At 38.8% G+C, this 20769-nt stretch overlaps 1 protein-coding gene across 6 annotated transcripts in view; it reads right to left on the reverse strand.

The window, feature by feature from the left end:
• Window positions 1-20769, reverse strand: part of SYTL2 (synaptotagmin like 2) — a 52067-nt gene that overhangs the window by 22037 nt on the left and 9261 nt on the right. For all 6 annotated transcript variants that reach the window (XM_058857546.1, XM_058857544.1, XM_058857527.1 and 3 more), the window contains exons 2-4: window positions 16145-16563; window positions 7633-7781; window positions 5424-5559 (exon numbers count right to left, since the gene is read on the reverse strand). In XM_058857546.1, coding sequence (XP_058713529.1) covers window positions 5424-5559; window positions 7633-7781; window positions 16145-16245 — 386 coding nt within the window. In that variant the 5' untranslated portion in view covers window positions 16246-16563. The remainder of the gene's footprint in view (window positions 1-5423; window positions 5560-7632; window positions 7782-16144; window positions 16564-20769) is intronic.

The raw sequence follows: 20769 nt of genomic DNA on the forward strand, positions 1-20769 counted from the left end.
AAGTTATTACTTGTGGTAATATAAATATAGCCCAGATATGGAGAAATTAAAATAGCTAGAAGAGACAGCACCTATATTAGCTCAAGAAATATTTCATCTACTTGCAGAATGATGCAAGGTTTTTTGTTTCCAATCATATTTTTACTATTTGAGTTTACCTGAACATCTCAGATATGAAAAAGTATTTGGTTTTTGAAGATGGAAGTTAGACATGGATTTCAATATTGTCTTCATATAACAACCATATTCAGTATCCTAATTTTATATGGAAAACACCGGCATTAACCAAGATACACACTTACGATTTTGAGGTGGAAGAAGAGTATGAAGCAAAAAAAAATTTATATCTCAGTCTAGGAAGGAAACCAACTCCTATGGTTTTTCCAATATAGATGTACAAAGAGATGCCAAAATGGAATATTTCTTTGCTCCATGCTCTTTGTTTTGTGTGAAAAGGCTCAAGGGTGGTAAGTAGGAGAGCCGCAAGGTGTCTTAGGACAGAAACAGCATCCACCTTTCATCAAGTTCCAGATTCATCTCCTTTCATTGACAAATATCTCTCCAGCCTGGTAATTGGTACCAGTCTGCCCCCCTGAGGGAAGGACAATTTTCCCATCTTCTCCAGGTTGCACAGTTAAGCTCAAAGTTCAGGGGAGAAAAAAACCCTAAAACACTGTGATAATTACCCTTGAAAGTCTATACTCAGGACTGCTAAGTGTGTCTGAGCAGTGACATCACTTATATTTTGCAAAAGGTAAAACATAATTATGGAGAAGATAAAATGACCACAGTGAGCAGTGTGAACATGAGACTAGCAAAAAAATACCAGTTGCCATCTGAATTATAAACTTCTATATCTCTTCCTTGCTCTTGATTCAACACCACCTTAAAGAAATACATCACCATGAATAGTGAGAGAGGGTTAAGGTGTGAGCAGATCTTGTACTGGAATCTATCTCAGGGGTGAAAAATTAAAGAAGTAAATGTTGCAACTTCTAGTTTCTTTTCCAAAATACCCTTTCACATTATGGTTTTTAACCTTAGTTCTAATATATTTTTTAGGTGTGAAAATAGACATACATACTAAAGAAACTACAGAAAATGGAGTTTGTATTCTTGCTTTTATAAAGCATTTGTGTTTTCGTTTTTGAGAGCACTATACCTGTATGCTCCTGCATTTTGTGTCTTCTCTGCACCATCTACTACTGAACAAAACAATCATGATTTTTGTTTTTAAGGTTTAGGTCCCAAATATTTCAACCCTCACTCCTTTTAAGCAAGGAAAATACTGTTAAGCACCCTGGGCTGCAAGAAACTGGTAAGACATCTTCAATGCAGCTTCTACAGGTGGAGAGGTAACTTTGTGTGTGTGTGTGTTCAATGAAACATAATCTCACAATCTTTAATGCAATGCTTCTTTGTACTTACCAGAGAATAATTAAAGATTATTAACTTGGCATTACATATTGCAAACCCTGGCTTAAATAAAACAAAACAGAGAAAAAACAAAAGCCAGGATCCTATAACTAAGTTTTACAACAAAGGGTCTGAAAATGAGTTTACCTACAACCCATATAGATAAGAAAACTGAACAAACAGTTCCCAGATATGCTGCATTCACAAGGTTAATCTAAAAGTGTATAAGGCCAAATTGATAGATTAAAAAAGATTTTAAAAATTCTACACTTCAGCTTGGAAAAATGGTGTGCCAAGACCACAATGAAGACCCAAGTCCCATACAGACTGAGGCAACAAGGCAAAGAGGCAGGAGCAAAGCTAGAGAAAGGGGTTACAGATTTGCAGACCTTGTCAATACATGGATTTTAAAAGACAGGGATATTTTGTGCAGGTTTTCCACTTGCTGAACTTCAGGACCCCCACTTGCCACCTGCTCAATGTTGATCAAGAATACTTTCTAGCTTAGGTTCTTCTAGGGAAGAAAACAACCTACAAATCTTAATTTTAAAGACAGCCCTCCTTTTTTTGAGATTCAGCATATAGACAGATGGCATCACTGGAGAGAGGTAATATTGACAGTGTGACTCACCCTGGAAAACTCATTCTGTTCAAGGTTACACCTTCAAAAACACTTCATACACCTGGCCTGTAAAGGCACTGGTATGCAAGAAAATTCTAACAATGATATCACACTCAAAGAAATAATTCATAGCTTCATTATGGAATTTAGATATTTGGGGGTGGAGATAAAGGTCACCACTAATTTTAAGAATATTGTTGCTCCACCTAATATAGCAGCACCCTGATTCAACAGTAGTTGAACTGGCCCCAGGATTGGATTTTATCCTTATCAGTTTACGAACAGATCTACCAGAACTGAACTTTGTTTACACTCGGTAAGAATTGTTTTACTTTAAGAACAGGATCCAGAACAAAAGTACTCTGAGTAATTTGTTGTCACATAGCTTCAGGAACCAATCCTCAAGTTAGCAGCTCTGTAGTTTATGCAAAGCCTGTCAGTGCTGGTCTGAGGCACACTCTTAGAGAAAGAAGGGGAATGGGAAAAAAAAAAAAAAAAACCAAACAGAAAAACCCCATAAACCTCACAATCTTATTCTAAAAGCAGCGCTTTAAAATGTTTCAAAAGTCCAAGTGCTTGAACAGCATGTAGCATTTGGACATTGTAAACTGTGAACTGCCTTTAATGCAATCCCAAATTCTAGAATGATACTCTGTTTCATCCTCTTAGCTGTGTTAAGACTATTGCATTTTAAGAGGAAGATCCCATTAATTCCTTGTGGCTCCATTATCTTAGTAGCCAAATTAAATATTTGTAGACTCTCCCTTCCCACCCCAGCTACTGGGGTTATTGCTTTTGCACCATTGTTTCCTTCTGCCATTAGAGACAAGCCCACAGTTATGCAAGGTCAGTCTCTTTCAAATTCCAGTATCAAGGGAACAGAAAGAAAGAGTATTTTAAAAGCATATGGTGCATCCTGCAATTTCTCACATGCAATATTGGGTAGACTAACCCTAGTTATAGTGAATTAAGCCCACACTGAAATCATAAGCATGAATTTCACAGTCCTGCCACATTTGCTTGCCGTAGGTTTTGAAATTCTAGAAACAAATTATCTGAGGCATCTAATCAAGTTATTTATGCAAAATCAATGTAAGTAAGCAGCCAGCCCACATATCACTTCCCAAGGTCCATTTCCAACAGTCTCATAAATCACTGGACTGTGTAAGCTTGCTTTAGAGAGAAGATCTTGAGCTATTGAGGAAAGTACAAGTACACATGAACAAGCCCTGGAGGCTGATTAACTTCTGGTACAATTTGGAGCAAAAGGCAGGAGAGAGTCCTAGAAAATAATTATCAAGCTTTACATGGGTGTGATCTGAAATAAGTCATCAAATCACTTCAACTTGAAGACCACTATCAAGTTGGTCTCATTTTAAAAAAGACTGTCTACATGTTCTTAAACCTTGCTATGTATTTTTGAAGAGCTTGCTCTGGCATATTATGAAATCTATTATACCTCACCAATCACACACAGTTTGTGTAGAGTTGTAATTAAAATAATAGCATAATAAGGCTGTACTTCTTTAAAAGTATCATCATCTTTTCCTGGTGTGCAAGATGATATGTAAAATATTCTAAAAGATATATTAAACAGCAGCATGTCCTCTGGTGTTCTTAAAGAAATTACTTCACAGCAAACCCCTGAATGTAAAAGCCACCTGTAAAAAAACCTACGTTTAGTAACAACTAACTCTGTCAGCACATCAGTTAACATCAGTTGGGAGGGGAAACAGAGCTCTCTGTCTTGTGATAAGTAATCTGTCATCTTTTTTTGACAAATTTTGACTTCATTTTTGGAGAGTCTATAGCAAAGCAGTTTATTTGACCTTTTTCAGCACAATTTTAGATGTCAAAACAAACACCTCTGAGTTCACTGAGTGATAAAATAAATATAACAAAGACCAGTAACACAAGCCAGAGTTGTTAGGACTCACACCAACCTTTGCTGCCATTCACCATGAATGTGTGTGCCCAGACTGCAGATCACGAAAGTGAAAGGTTCAATTGCTACTAGGTATTGTATAAATGCATAGTAGGAGAAGCCTTACTGCAAAGAAAAAACAGATGATGTACAGAGAAGAACTTAGAAGACAGACAAGAAAGTGAGAGGTTGCAGGGCTGATCAATGGCACAACCAGAAGTAAAACAGTTCCCCATAGAAGTAACTTCTTTTACCTCACTCTATTCACCATAAGTACAAACAGTAACTACCTGGGTTACACCCTGGCTCTTGTTTCCTCAGTGTGTTGTGGAATCTGGCCATTTTAAGATATTTCACTTTCACCTGCTCTGACTCCAGTGTTTCAGCACTTTCCTTCTCAAATGTAGGCTTTTTAAAAGTTTTTAACACAGCCAATGAATTACATGGACGTATTTTAAAGAGAAGACATCTCTGTTTCAGAAATTAATTCATTTTAAAGTTTTAATTTAATTTAATTTAATTAATTAATTTTAAAATTTTCATATTTCAAAGCAAAATAAAGCTGTTTGGGATGTTTACAGATTTGAGATAAAGTGATTTTATACGAAATCCATTTTAGTTCAGAAACTACTTATGATCCAGCTCTCCTGACAACTGTAGTAATTCAGGCATACCAAGGATGACTGTCTTATCTAACTCTGAAAGGAAACTTCTCCATTCCAGAAAGACATTTACTTTCCTTGGTAGAATCTGACTAATTTTCAGCAGCTATCTAAAGATTCTAGTTATTTCCATCTGAAATATGTTTGGTCTTCTTAAAAGGTCTCAGAAGCCTTAAACTATATGCCAAATAATTTGGAAAGTTCTAAACAGCAATTAGTCTCCAATTCTTCATGCGATACAAAGTGTTCAAAACATGTGGATGTGGCACTTGGGAATATGGTTTAGTGCTGGCCTTGGCAGTGCTGGGTTAATGGTTGGACTTGATTTTACAGATTTTTCTAACCTCAATAATGTTGTAATCCAAGTTTGAAATTCAGGCTTAATTGATAGAATGGTTTCAGTAAATAACTGAATGAAGAGATGCAGAGGTTGTGGCCCCCCTATTACTGACTGCAGGGGAACTGATCATGGCCAGCCATTCTAACTAGAAAATCCAGGTCTCACTTCAAGGAACCAAAATAAATTGTGACATGAGAACATGTGTGGGACCATTCTATGTTGGATTGTCAGCTTTTTCTGAGAAAGGCAAGCTGAAGACTGTTAATTGTTCTATATTTAAATGCAGAACAATACATCATATGTGTCTGTCACATGCACAGATTTTTTGTATAATTCTGAGGGAACATTTGGTGACCTTTGAAATAAGACCTAAGTGCAGTATTTTGGGTGGAACTTCCAGCTCCCAAGTTTCACTAGTCCATATATATACATTCTAAGCATGATAAACAGACAGCTTACCTCAAACTAGCTTTCTGTTGCTCTTCTTCTTGATGTTCCACAATGCCATGTAGATCTGGTGGCACGAAGCCTTCTTTATTAACATTGTTCACCCAGCTGATCTTTGCTTTGCTTGTTTTGTTCTGACCCACTTCAGCTAAAACATGAAGCAACAATATTGCTGTTTCCCACATGTTAATACAAGATTTCTTAAGACAGAAGTACAAGTAGCAAGTTGCATTTAGGCCTACAGCTATTTCTAAAGGCCACTATACTTGAATTGTTTTTAGAAACAGATCTGGTGCCTTCTAAAGAACACGTTTTTAATGCTACTAAACATGTAAAATACTGTTCTGGATACTTCATTCTACTACACCAGATATACATGGTTTAAACCTTAAAGTGATCTTATATGGAAGAGTTTTATACAAGAACCCTGGTAAAGAGTAATCCTGCAGTTCGTGCAGTTAGACAAAGAAAAGTTCATCCTCAGTGTCCTGAGGAAGCAAAAATGATTAAGCCATAGGAAACTGAAAATACGTTGAATTCCAGTCAATTATTCCCTTCCTAAGCAGTAAACTAGAAGTTGGTCATAACTCACTTAGACAGGTGGTTAATCCTTTATGGACAGAATTACCACAAGATGTTAAAGAGGTAATATAAAAAACCCAAACAAACAAAAAGCCCCACCTCACTAAGCAAATGCAAATACATTTGCATTTCTTTTTAGGGTGGGACAAAATCTTATTCTGATAATCCCTTTCAGAGCAAAAACATTCCATTATTTCCTCTAATGCCTTTTCCACTTCACTAACAGTTTAGAAGTGAAGAATTTCTCAGTGTGCAAAAAGAAGCAAGATTTTTATTCACACTTTTGCTATCTATAACTGCAGGGAAAAATATCTTGCCATCTCATGAGTCATTGAAACCAAGCAATTGTACATAGTTCTGAATGTACCAACGTGTCCCTTTGTTTAAATAACAAGACTGGGATTAATTAACTTTCCTTTAAAATGGCATGGCTTTTAGTACTTTCCTTTAAGATACAAGTTACTGTGAAATTTAGCTAGAATTTTACAGCTGATTTTCACAACCTTCAAGCACAAAACCAGCCAAAATGACAAACACACCACACTAACCACCTATGATTTTATTTTTTTTTTCTGCATTCTTTTCTGTTTCAGACCTTTTTAACTTAAAAACTCAGAGCAGTAACCTCAAACTGACTAAACTGACATTATTCAAAATCATCTCTGAAAATATAGCAATTGAGAAGGTGCAATATTATTTGTAACTCATGGTTACAAAACTCATAGAAAACAACACACTAGTCCAGTCACAGTATGGAAGGAAGTATCTTACTTGCTTCACTAGCACAAAGCAAAATCCCTTGATAGAACTAAAAAAGCTAAATAGTACAAACATCAGTACAGTCTGGTAAGAATAATGTAAGTCTTGCCCTTCTAAATCAAAAGGACCTAGTACAACTTGAGGAGGTTAAAAGGGGATGTAGGTCAGTTTTGCTAAGAAATAAATCACTTTCTATAGGAAGAATGATAAAATAGACCAGGACACTCCAGATTAAAAGTCAGATGCCAAGAGATTTATAATGGGGGGTCTACAAAATCCTGGATATTATATAATATGTTCTTGTGAATACAGATTGACTGCTCACTCCCTCTGTCTGAGGGATAAAGTTAATGTTGACCAGGGCACCCACCACAGCACAGGCATCCTGGGTGCACTTAAAGCTCACCTGGACAAGATGCCAGTTGCAGCTGCCAGAGCTTTCAGTACATATATTTCAGTCAGTTGTAACCACTATCTCTAGCTTGTGATGCCTGCCATTAAGCCTCAAAGGTCTCAAACCAAGCCCTGAAATCTTGGAAATCCACGTTAAAGAGCAATTTCCTCAATCTCGGATTCTTTGCATGTTCCTAAGTATCTCACAGGGACATAGAAATGGAAATGAAAATGAGTCCAAGAGTGCAGAGAGCTTTTAATCCTACACAAACACAAACCAGTCCCTTCTGTTAGCAGTCACCACTCTTTAATATAGAGCACTGTGAGAGAGGAAAGCTTACAGTGTAAATTACACTGGAAGTCTCTTTTTTGCATCACTTTCCACTTGTAGAGACACCAGTATTCTTAAATTTCACAGACAACATTGTCTAAGGTTAGCAAAGTAAGAGCCAGCCTTTCCAAAATAAAGTACAAATCAAATGCTTACCAATGGTGGCAGGTTTCCTGCGCATGGAAGCTCTGATAATGTCTGCTCCATGGATCTTATCCCTGTGCCTCTTTGACTTGGCCTCATAAAACCACTGCCCACTCATATTCTTTAGCTGAACATGGTCTTTGACTTTTTCTGGTAAATGCCTGAGGAAGAGAAAAGTTAATAAATGAGATATAAACATACTTCACATACCTACCTATGTGAACAGAAAAAAAGAGTCAGACTTTTTTGGTTGCTTGTTTTTTGTTTTGGGGAGCAGGGGTGTGGGTTTTTTTGGTTGATTTTTTTAAAACACTGTCTCCATATGCTATTTCCATCTTCTCACCTGTTACACTCCTTATTTAGTTATGATGAGCTGGAAAGGGAAGAGCCTCAGCCTTATTACTTCAGCCTATGCTCTCAGGGTAACTCTAAAAAAAATTACCAGCTTTGCTATAATAAACATTCAAGGACTAGAGAAGTCTCCAGTAACTGCAGATCTTGACTTCCTGCCTTCAAAGGCCAGTTTTCCAAGATTAAAACTGTGATAAGCTAGTAGAACAACATAAAAAGTCTCTAGCAAAATTAAGAGCATGGCTATTTTGGGGCTCAGAGATGCTTTTTCAGGGTTTCTTTTGGCACTGCTTTTAGACACACACTCCAAATGTGTACTGGAAGCATGGTACCATTTTTTCTATAAATTACACAAAAATCCTTATATGAATACAATGAGTTACAAAGACAAACATAATCACATGGAAGAAACAAAAAAATAAGTTTGTGCCATTTATTTTATTAATCTGCATATATCCATCATGCGAACTGCAGCCATTTTAAAAACTGGGAGACAAATTTTTAAGAATTTGTTTTCCAGCTTCAGGGTTTTCCTGGTTTTGTGAGGTGTGCTTTAACAAAATAAGTAATTGCTGTGGGCAATTTCAGAGGTTGGGTTTTTTTTTCCTTGTTAGGCATGTAACATATTAGGCATATGCATACATATGGCCTGGAGACTAACCTGCAGATCAGGAAAGTTACCACACAGATTTAGATAGCACTTAAACAAAAAAAAAAGCAAGTCACGCTTCATCTTCCTTCTCCTATATGTCCTTTCCTTCAACAAAACAAGCTAACAACTGAGCCCAAGGGAGAAATCAAGTAAGATCCATTTACTGAGACTTGAAGGCTAAGCATAGTCCACATTGCTGTGGAATGGTGCTGTCTCTTACAGGCCTGATGGACAGCCCTGAATGGGTTGGGTTGGGAGGGACCTTTAAAGATCTAAACATCTAGCTCAACCCTAAGGAAGTTCACCAGAGTGTGACATTTCTCATGGGTTTAGGGGACAGATCTTCTGGTACAATCAATTAACTCTGATGACAGGCCTTTTATTATAGGCTGCAGATTTGACTGTCACGATAGTCATTGACATCAATAGACAGTGATAGTCATTGACAGCAGAGAAGGGACAATGGGTCAGTCCCAACCCTCACACAAAGACAGACCATTCTCATCTGCCAATCAACTTCTCTTTCATATTTGTACAGCCAGATAAGAAAAAAGCCTTAATTGAATGCATCAGGTATATCAGAATTAGAGTACTTAAAGCTTCATTTTGAAAGTACTGACAAAAATCAGTCCCTCCTAGGGGTGCCTCAAATCTACTAGAGTTGACGCTGCCAGACGTTGATGCCACCACTGGCATTTTTAACTCCAAGATTTAACAGTCCATAGTATTACAGGGTTATTTAAAATTTCTCCCTCCCTCTGTGCTTCTCTAAGGGCCAAAATATGTACCTTTCCTAAGCAGGTGTTCTAAGTTGAAGCAGGAACATAGCAGTAGCTTCCCTTTGTCCTCCAGCAAATATATTACTCAGTTTATAAATGCAGCCAGCAGGAAAAATGGAAATGTAGAACACAGAAATTTTTTATACAGGTGACTGCTTCTCCCTTTCACCTTCTTTCACACGTGTTATTTGTCTTCTCAGAAGTGATGCCCCTTAGGGCTAGGGACTGCCTTTTCAGCTGTTTGTAGAGCCTGCAGGGAAGCAGAGCTCTGACCGCAGCAAGTGCTCTGGGACAGTATGACAACATATGCCAAGGGAGGTTCTCTAGCAGGCGGTACTGAGTCACAGGACAAGTATTCAATGTCCTCACCCTGTTTGATTCAATCCTTTAACCCCAGACACTGCTCACCCCTCTCCCCTTGGTATTCAGCCACTGAAACTGGGGTGTGGTTGGAAACCTTTACAAGTCAGCTCAGAGCAGCGGAAGCTCAGCTGAGCTGTGGAAGGGGACAGGACCGCAGACCCCTCAGCTGTTGCAGCCTGCTTACCTGCCTGCAGGACTCTCAGACCACTTAACATAACCAGACAGAGACAGGGATCTGCCATAGCTCTAGACTCAATATATGTCACCTGGCCAATGCAGCTCTCATTTTGTTTGGAAGTGAAAGTCAAGCATTCTGCTCCCACTTCTGCTTGCTGCCTATGGGAGTTAGTGTACCTTAACTCCACCAGCTCAACAGGCCTTCTAGACTTTGAGAACTAAAAATGAATTATGCTTGCTAACAAAGGTATAAATGTGCTCTCAATTTACACAGAAGTTCCTTTACAAGTGACCTGGCTGCCTGATATGGTTTGTATGGTGAGAACTGACAGATGCTCACAGCACCTAATTTACAACAGACTTTTACTACCTCACCTCAGAGTAAGCTTGGTTTACTCACCTTTTCAAGAGAGGTGTTTAGCCTGTCAGTCCCATTTTTTTTGAGGAAATTAGAAAAACCTAAGTATTAAAGCTATTTCCAGGCTTTCTCCAGCCACAAAACAAAAGAAATAGATTTTTTTTTAATTATCCATTATCAGAAAGACAATTAGTTCTAGGTTTTGACAACAAAAAAAGTTTTTAAGCCTCCTGCGTTCACCAATACATCATAGACTTGTAATGCCCATAGCCATTTTTGCAACAAATGGGAAGTTCTACAAAAGATTTACAAATCTTGAATTCTCAAGATTTGCCAGGAGGTCTTAGCAGTAATATCAAACTGCTTGTACCATGTTGGCCTGTTTGACTGCTAGGAATTAGACACAGACTGTGGTTTACCTTGAAAGGAACTGTGGAGAATCAGACTGCAGCCATGGTTTTCCACAGTTATGTCAGCCTCCCAGCAAACCACAACAGGACTAGAAGCCAGCAACCGATTCTGTGCCATCTCCCCAGTTAACAAAGAGGCTGACCAAGTTGCCATTAAATGTTTCTCCTGGTGATCAAAGAGCTAGTAAACATCCAGATTAAGAATCAGATTGCAGGCTCAGTTGCCAATTTGCAATTAGGAGAAAATGCAGCAAGAGCTTTATGTATGATACAAGTATGTATTTTGGAGTCCCTCTGTGCTCTGTTAAAATGCCAGTAAGCTTATACTGCCGTTTTTCAAGGGGGAACAGGCTAAAGCTATAATGAAGCTAGTGCCCATTTCCCCTAGAGGAACTTTAAACTCAAGAAAGTAAGCGTACATAGTTAAAAGGAAATTTAAAAGAGGATTTTGGACTGAATAACACTGAGTTCCCATTATTTAATATGATGTTTCCACTATGCCAAGGTGAAATGTTTTATGGCAAGATGGAAAATTTGTCTTCTCCCCTAGGGCAGTAAGTACATGAAGATTGCACTGAACAGAATACAAACCAACTGTCCACTACTCTGCAGGCAAACAGAAAATCTATGCATGGATTAATTGGGTTGTTCCTCTCCATGTCTGGAACATCTGATAATAGGCCAGATCATATGGTATCACAGTAAGGCAGGAAATCTGCTCTGATATAATCACTCCCTGTCAGCCTTCTTATCACCAAATCCAGAATGGTTTATCCTATGCTTTGTAGGCTACTGTAACAGGTCATTGCATGAGCAAAGAGGTAACAACTCATCCCTGTTTTTGAAAAAAGAGTATCTAGCAATACATACCTGTATCTAAAACTTGATCTACACCTCCTCAGTGTCTCAATTCCCTCTTCGGCACCTGCCTTATTCATAGACTACATTACAAATCACCAGAGAATTTGCAAGATGTGACTACTGACACCTTAATACATTATTTGATTGCCTTATACCCCAGTTGACAGCTTCAGCTGAGCTTTTCAGACAGGACAATCTGTGTGGTGCCAGCATACTCTGAGACTCCTCATGATGAATGAAGGAGTATTTAGATCAAGGTCTGTGTTTGCCTCAAAGACAGACATTACTGTCCCACACACCCTAATCTGAACATATGGAAAAAGCACCCTAGAATACAATAGCAAAATAAAGCCTTTAAAAATCCTGATATTACCACACCTTATCTACAAATTAACTTCCAAAACCTCCCTTCTGCAAATGGAATACCAAGTAAGTGGAGAAGTTGAAAGGAAAGAGAATTTTGATGAATTTTATCAACTCTATTTGCTGCCAACATAACAACAAATCACAAACTAACAAAAAGACAAATTATTTAGGTTCTGGGTCACTTTCTGAACACAGAGAAGACAAACTTTTTGTGGTATCACTTATGCAAGAACAGGAGTAAAATTATATTAGACTAGGCATTATGAGCCAGACTTGTGGATTAGGTTCCTTTTTCTTCTTTGAGAGTAGGAAACAAATACAAAAAGTTTACAGGACAAAGCAGTAATTGTTTAAACAGTGCACATTATATGAGCATGCCTCTTTAGTCTGCAAATATCTGTATAAGGTATAGGAAGAAAGTCTGTTCTGACATTTGTTTGAGAGCTACACCCAAAATATTTGCAGTGGGCAATCAAAATTGCAAGTAAGCTATCTTTTGCATGGCAGCTACACACGATTTTATAAAAACCCTAAAACCCAAAAAAAGCCCATCAGTTACTATTTAATTGGTTTAAACAACAGAGTAATATCATTTTGAACTGTTTGAGGGCTATACTAGAAAAAAAGCAGACCTATGGAATTATGCAACCTTTCCCCATCCCTGTCATCACAATTCCTCATAAGCAACACCTCTTATTCTTGCTTTTGGGGTCTCTCTAGACAAGATTTCTGAGAGTTAGAAGTAGCTGGATACATATAAAACCAAGCCAATTCTGTTTGTAGTAATGCATATTCTTCCATTTTATGCTTGTTCAGAAGTCTGTGTATGGTAAGTCTACTATCAATACCCTGCCTTGAAAAGCAACTGCAAAGGATATCTGTTAGAGCTAGTCAGTCAAAATAACATTTACAATAGGCTTTCAACAGGCACACATTCCCAGCAGAATCAGACCCCTGAAGCTTTCTCTATTTTCACAATGCCACACCGATTAATGTACCAAAGGGGTTTGGCACACAGCAGTCCCCACCCACCACACAAGCAACTCCACATCAGAACTTCCCCTATCATTAACCTCCTTCAGTTTACACAAGGAGCAAACAATCCCAAGCACAGCCCACAGGAGCACTGCTAGGGGATTCTGCTGGGAAGGGCTGATCGCCACAGCAGGGAACCCTGTCACAAAGGTGACCACAACATCTTTCTGCCTTAGACATGCTGGGGCCAGGACCAGCTACTCGAACCACAGTAGAGTCATCCAACCACACTCCACAACTTCGGATCAGACAGAGATATTTCTGCTCACATTACTGTCTCCAGAAGGGGCTCAAAGTTAAGTTAATTCTGAACTATGCATCTGTAAAAGGAGTTAGGGGTTATGTTGAAGCTACTGCCAGGACATTCAGTTGTGCACGTAGCCCACTGATTTGTTCAGTGCTGGAGCAGGGCATATCAGAGATTCCTGGACACGAATGATGATAAAACCAAAATAATTTAGTAATACGCTGATAAACAGCTTCTAGTCTTGATAAACTGTCACCTGACTCTTGTTTTATGCCTTTGCCTTATCCCCAGCAACACTGCCATTGAGTGACCTGCTGCAGCTCCTAGTATAAGGAAAGAAAGAGAAGCATCTTCTTACACTGGGAATTAAAAAAGCATACAGTGTCTTTTGCTTTCCGTGCATCACACCCTCTTGTCATCTGATATTTCTTCTTCACCCCTTTGCCAATGAGAGCATCAATATCCTCTTTCCTTTGAGACAAACCTCAGCAGAGGTGAAGGAAGAAGCAGGTATGCTGTTCCCAAAGCACTGCTGTAACCTAAAACTAATCATGCTGATTCAAACCAACATAAAAGAAGACACAAGATGGGAAAACACCTATTACAGCCCTTAACAAACCAAGAATTAAAGCAGAGTGCCTTAAGAAGGCTGCATGGGCCAGTCTAATCAGAGCAGTTTTATTAGATTAGCAGTACTAGGAACTGTTAGCAGGGAAGAGACTCTATTAGGTGATTTGTAAAATTCCACTAGGAAGTGGCTCAAAGAGGATTTTGTCATGTTACCAAGTCATCCATGCTCCAAGAACAGGACACAGATTATCAGAACACCCTTCAAACCTGAGAACTTCTTCTGGAGAGGAAAAGACTTCCATTATACACACATATAAATAACATGTTGTCTGATGTTTGTATGATGACAGTTGATTCCAGCTCTTAGAGTCTTCCAGCTGTGCAGGGCTATAGAAGCCAGACTAAAATATTGTATCTCCTTGGCTGGAGATATAATTCAAGTAGTGTTTTAATATATATAAGATATGAAAAGCAAGCTTCATGTGCCACAATTAGGCAGAAAAATCCATTTCATATGTAAGCTTCCAGCTTCTCAGAAGTTGTAATATTTAGAAACCAGAAGAGACTTTTTATTGTAGCAGCAAACATGCTGATTACAGGCTGCTACAACCTGCATTTTCCACCACACCCTCTTGAACTAGAATTATAAATGGCAAAAGTAAAGCTACAGGGACAAAAATACTTGCTGTCAGTCCTTTCAAACCACTACTGAGAATGGCTTTTTTGAATTTCTGTTCCAAGAAGGGTTCCCTTCTCTAGATGTTGTTTTCAAACTCTCATCTACAATTACTTACCCAGAATGCTTTCAGACCTGGCACTGATATAACATTCCATGACTAAAAACAGTGGTTTTCTACCTTCAGTAACTAAAATGCCTATTTTGTTACAAAAAAGGTCAGCTTACTGCTTTTTGAAGCAGAAGATAAAACTGTGTGGTGAAAATACTTACTTAGGCTGCATTAAGATGGGGGCAGGAACTTGGAACAGCACCTGTAATGATTTTACCTTCAGCAAAGCAATTGCTTTGAGAGGAAAAGTCTTTTTAAGGAGAAGCTACTGGTCTACACTTTATTGCTCTTAAAAGAAGCAAGTGGAATAACTCAGCAAAATGCTGACCACTTGCTGATCAAAGAAGCCCAGGGCTGCACAAGCATATTCGGCAAAAGGAATGCTGCTCTTAGGGAGAGAGTCAGGCTGCCTTTTCCTTTGCAGGATATAGGGTATGCCTACACCAAGGACATTTATCAAAAAAAGAGAAAAATCTTTCTCAGTAGCATAGAAGCATCAGAGATGCATCATGGTTGGAAGAGTTTCAAATAATTTAAATTGGAAATACATTACTTCATGAGGAACATCACAACGAGAAGGAATCTTAGAGAAGATTACCAAATCAGTGAGAGAAAATCCTGCCTTCACTGAGGCCTGTAAAAATTTGTCTCTGTTATAGCACTTGGAGTTTTCAGCACCTCAGGCTCCATTTTTCATTATCTGTCCACATATTATTTTGTGTACCTTGTAATTCATAATTTCCTTCACACTGGAAAAAAACCCTAATGCCCACCAAAATCCTCACTCTTGAGCAGGCACTATCTATATCAGCTGAAGCAACTATTTGACTGCTATTTATACCTGTGTAGATAGACAGCTTTCTCAGAGCCATCTGAGAAATACTACTTTCCATGCATGCCTTTCTAGTCATAGCAGTTGCCCTAACAGTAGCTCCAGTAAAACCTCCCAGCACATAAACCACTCCAGAATAACAACACATTGCTCCATCTGTGACACCACAAAGAAATTAAGGAGCAATTTTCTGCTTTATCTGTGGATTGCAAGGACTTTTCTTGGCAGTGGGGCATGGTGTTGGTACTTCTTCTGGACTGCAGCTCCAATATATTGCAGCTTCGCATATTTTAGGCACAACTTCAGCATTCAGACATATTTGCTGACTGCAACCATATTTTGGTTTGTTGGGGCTGCTTGCACTCCTTTTGAGCCAAGTCCCTCGTTTACTATTAATTAGTCTAGTCTGCAGGGGTTTTAACACTTGCAAACTGAATCTTCTTCTGAGGAAACCAAGGCAGATGTGTATCCAGGCAGATATGTACAGGGTGCTCTTGGTCCCTTAGGGAATTGCAAGGGTCTAAAATAATTTTGGCCAGTAATGAATCATTTGTGTGGTACAGGTATTTAATCCAGAGACTGTGGCAAATCTAGTCCAGAGTAAAAAAATCTCCAAACCACATATACTGAGGAATATGGGGGCCTCTGCAACAGCTGTTTTAATCTACTCCTGAGCTACAAGTTCAGGAACTGTGTTAAGTCTTCCCAGGACAAGGAGGTTGCTAGATCCCTTACCTGACTCTCTCTTCTTCAGTTCTTTTAAGCTCTGCATCCCGTTGCAGCACCTTCATTATTGCCTCTTGTTCCTCCTCTGTTAGGAAGCTTAGATCAATCATCTTGTTCTGTGTGTAGGGCTGGTAAAGTGTCTGGGAAGATCTTGGATCCTGCTGAGGACAGTCTTGTAGCCTGCTTTAAAGTTCTAGAAGTCTTTTTCAGCAGGCACTGACAAACCTGGACCAGGTTACAGTCAGTGGTTTAAAGAGTCACAAAGGTTGCTTTCTTGCATGTTTCCCTAGATGAGAGACTTCTGGGAAAGTGTTGCATTCCTGCTTGCCATCATAATGTCTTCTCAGTTTTTCCTCTCAGCTCTGCTTCCTGGATTAACAGTTCATTGACCCAGCATATCCAGCATTTGAGAACAAACAAAACATTCCCTAAAAAAAGAGACAAGGAAGAACAAGTTGCAATATCAGGGATCAGGGAAGTACAATATGTATGCATTTTTAATTAAAAGAAACAAGTTTTTCAGTGTGATTAAATGACTTTATGAAGTTCAAATGGTCACTTCAAGTCAAACCTGTTTTACAGGCCTCTTGAACAAGGTGGCCATGAAAATATATTCCTCCCCAATATGACAACTCACACCCTAAAACATTGAAATGAGTGTCATACAATTGGTACATTTGTATTATACAAGTGTATTTTAAATCAGCCTTACAGTCAGCAGAACAATTTGAAGGAAAGGGGAGATTACCACCCCACCAAAATAAGAGCACTTATCCACTTATCACAATGATTTAAAGGAAGAAAACAAAAAAAAAAAGGCCAAATCACTGTCCTACAGACCATATGGAATAAATGTGAAATAATTTATACGTAATCATATTGAGTATGTGTAATTACAAGTCATGTGGTAACATGAACCTCACTGCTTTATGCAAGCCAAACTGCATTTCCAAGTAGCAATTTGAAACACTGTTTTGTCTCTGTTTCATAGGCCATGGTTTCAGAGGACTAACCACTTAGAGATAATTCCAGCTATCAAAGACAAAAACCTCTTCTTCAAAAAAAACCTTAAGGGAATAGAGAGTGGCATGAGAACGAGTTAGTTGTGTCTGTGGTAGGGTATCTTAGTGCCTCAGGATTACAGAGATGTGGATGTCAAAGTCTGAGTAAAAATAAATAAATAGCTCAATTCAATAATGCTCAGAAGCATGCCTAGTGCAAGGGCTGGTAAGAAACAGAAGAGAAGCATATGCTTTCCCTGGACATGTCTCTGTACTAGGCAGCTCCATCACAGCCCTTCAGGGCTGTGGGCATCTTCCTTTGGCCCTCACAGACTGGCACTGTGATGTGGCTGACAGGATGCTGGCCTCATATCCATCTACTGAGCACTACAATCATGCAAGGAGTCACTGCATTTGCTCCCCTGGCCACGAGAGTGCAACCAGGCCATTAAAACAAAATATTGGCACTGACAGGACTCAAAGGGAAACTTCATTCTCAAAATCCTAGCATGTCTTTTAGATTTGGTAGGGAGCTGTAGCCACCTAACTGATTATCCCCCCAACAACTCCAATATCCAGCCACCTTCTACATGTTTTTGTTTGGCTACCATATTTTCTCTGTGATTTTCATTGTGATTTTGTTGCATGAGGTTGATAAAACAGCATCTCAAACAACCTGCCATCTGTAACTTCATTTGCATTTAGAAAATAATGGGTTTATAATTAGGGAAAAGTAAAAAGTGCTTATTATAGAACTACCAACAAAGATAACAATCCTAAATTTTTTTAGTATCTACAACGGTACTCCTTTAGCTTAGGAACAGGCATGGATATTGGTTTCAACTGTCATGTGAAAACTTTCTATACCATCTGACACAGCAAGCAGCATCCACATTGCTAATCCAAAGCCCTGGACACTGGTTGAAATGGCAAGTACCCAGCCAACAGGCACAGAAGCTCATATTGCAGCTACAAACCCTGGACAGCTGTGAACTGGAATAAGCAAAGATTTTACTTTGTTTCTTGCCCAAGATCAGTCAAGTCTGGAAAAAAGCTGTTGCACAGAATAATATCTTGCCATGTCTTTGGTCTTTTTTGTTTAAAGAAGAATGAGGGAAGGTGTGTTACATTGCCTTATTATCTGAATTTTAAAATCTAAAGGAAAGAGTTAGCATTTACAAAACTACCTGCAGACTTCATTGATGTCTCTCAGCACTCAAATAAATGAAATCTGAAACAGAGCTTCAGTCCTCCCCATCTGAACAATAGTTTGCAAGGGCACATCCAAACAAGGCTGTGAGAGCTCACAGCAAGCAGCACTGCTACTAAACTTTACAGATACCATCATTCTGTAGAGCAGTTTCTTCAGCTAGACTTGCACCCCCACCTTGTTTTCAATCAGAGGCGAGATACCAAGATCCCACCCACCCTGGCAGGCTCTTCACCCATGATTCCACAGCTCTTCATAAACAAGAAAACCTCTTTCTATGTGTGTGGTGCATGGCCAATCTCATGAGATTGTCTGATACAAGTTACAAGCAAGGTTGGCTTTCTGCAAAAGATTATCAGTGCTGATTCCAAACACAGATGGCAAAAACTGCTGGCTTAGAGACCTGTTATAACACTTACTTTAAAAATAAAAAGTGAAAAAAAATAAAATCAGTGTCTTTCCCCTGATCAATTCACATGCTAGCATCACCCCAGCCTCAATTATTTTGATTTATTTTGACATTTTCTTCCTCTTAAGAACCCCTATACATGCCAGGGAGAACTGAGAGGTTTGAACAGTTTGTTCGGTGCCACTGCAAGTTCAATGGCAAGGGTTTTTTTGTCAGAACAGTTTTCAGACCTAAGTTTCAAATAAGACTAAAAGATCCTTATCAAACTGATTAAATCATGAAAATTGATATCACATTGACTGACTTCCAAAGTAGGGTTTTCATGTGCCATATACTAACATTTGTGAGTCATGGCATATTTGCACAATTTTTTTCTTAAACATTAAATTCAGGTAAAACCACACCAAGAAAAAAAAAAAACAACTTCCTTTTAATGAAAGACTCCCAGTAATAAACAAATCTGAAATTATGTTTCATTCAACTCATGCATGAAAGCTTCTATGTTATGGCAAAAAAAAAGATATAGAAAGGCAACTCAAAACATAGTTTGCCCACACACACTCTTAGGCTGCTCTTGGTTTCCAAGTGGTTTAGGCCAGGCACTCATCCAAAAATTTTATCTTGTAAAATTTCTCAGAACCTCTCAGGCATCTGTATACCTCAACTGCTTTAAGTCAGAATTTCCATTTTTCTAAAACAGGAACCACAAAAGAAAGACAACTTTGTCTACAAACTCATTAACCCTACAGAGGTCTCTACTTACCCTCACACACTGCTTTTCCCCAAACACAAAAGGGGAATGTTAATTTGAACACTCTATTCCAAACACTATGGGCTGTTAGATTAAGAGGTACTACAATAATAGTTTAGGTTTCCAAGTTTGTGCTCAGTGTATACCTATGGGATGCAACGAGGGAGGCAAGGAGAATGCTGGAGTACTTTGCTATGGCTGGCACTGAGTTTACCAACAGAATCAGAAAACAAACAGCAAAACCCTAGAGTCAGCTGTTCCATTCAAGATCCAAACAAGATCTCTGTTTGCATGCAGAAAACCTATAGCGTCCTAAACTTACATTGCAAAACTACTTTTCAAGTGCTCCTTGTAGAGTAGACCCTAAGCTGCTAAAGCTTTGATCCAGAGAATGTGTCTTGCAGCCAATGCCTTCTAACGAGAGGAAGAAGGTGGCAGCCAACCCTACACTTCTGGCTGGTTCACACCACTCTTTATGCCAACTCCTTCAGCTGAACAACTACCTTACAGGCCTGGCTGATGAGCGACTGCTATCTGCACACATCTTCATCCCAGAAAGCATCCACTTACAAGTAACCTACTGGCTCATAAAAATAAGAGGGTTTGGATTTATGCACTTGAAAGCTACACACTTTTCTAACTATATTTCTCCACTCTAGAACATACCAGCACTTGTAACTAGGATGAGCTGGAAGTCCACACACAAGGCAACAGGAAGCTGAGGAAGACAGATAAATGCAATTGTGCACTACAACAATTTGCATGCGCAGAGGAACTCATTCTCAAAAGTAACCAAGTTTGGCCTACACCCATGCTCAGGAAATAATAAACCTTTATTTTGAAGCAGAGAAGCCAATAAGAATACTAAGAACAATAAAAGCCTTGGAGAACTGGCCCCTATGGCCCTGGGAAGTGACATTGGGCAGTAATGGCACTTCTGAATGCAAGCCCCACAAGCTACAGCTTTGCAACAACAACAAACAAATCAGTCTCCTGAAGAAATTTAATTCTCCAGTGATATTTAAGCAGTACAGTCACAGGTACAACCTAGGCTTAGAGATAATTTTTCTGTAAATACACAAGGCAAATCCCAAGAAGGCAGAACAGCTAATTAAGCTAAACGCCAGTATTGGCGCAAGCACAAACAGTCATGAACATATTTGCTCAGAAGATCAGAGGATTATGGATTTTAGTTTGAGCAGTGGAGAAAGGAAAGCTATTAACTTTGAAGAGGGACTTAAGTCACAATTCACAGGAGTTTTA

This window comes from Poecile atricapillus, chromosome 1, assembly GCF_030490865.1.
Source record: "Poecile atricapillus isolate bPoeAtr1 chromosome 1, bPoeAtr1.hap1, whole genome shotgun sequence".
Classification (NCBI taxonomy): domain Eukaryota; kingdom Metazoa; phylum Chordata; class Aves; order Passeriformes; family Paridae; genus Poecile; species Poecile atricapillus.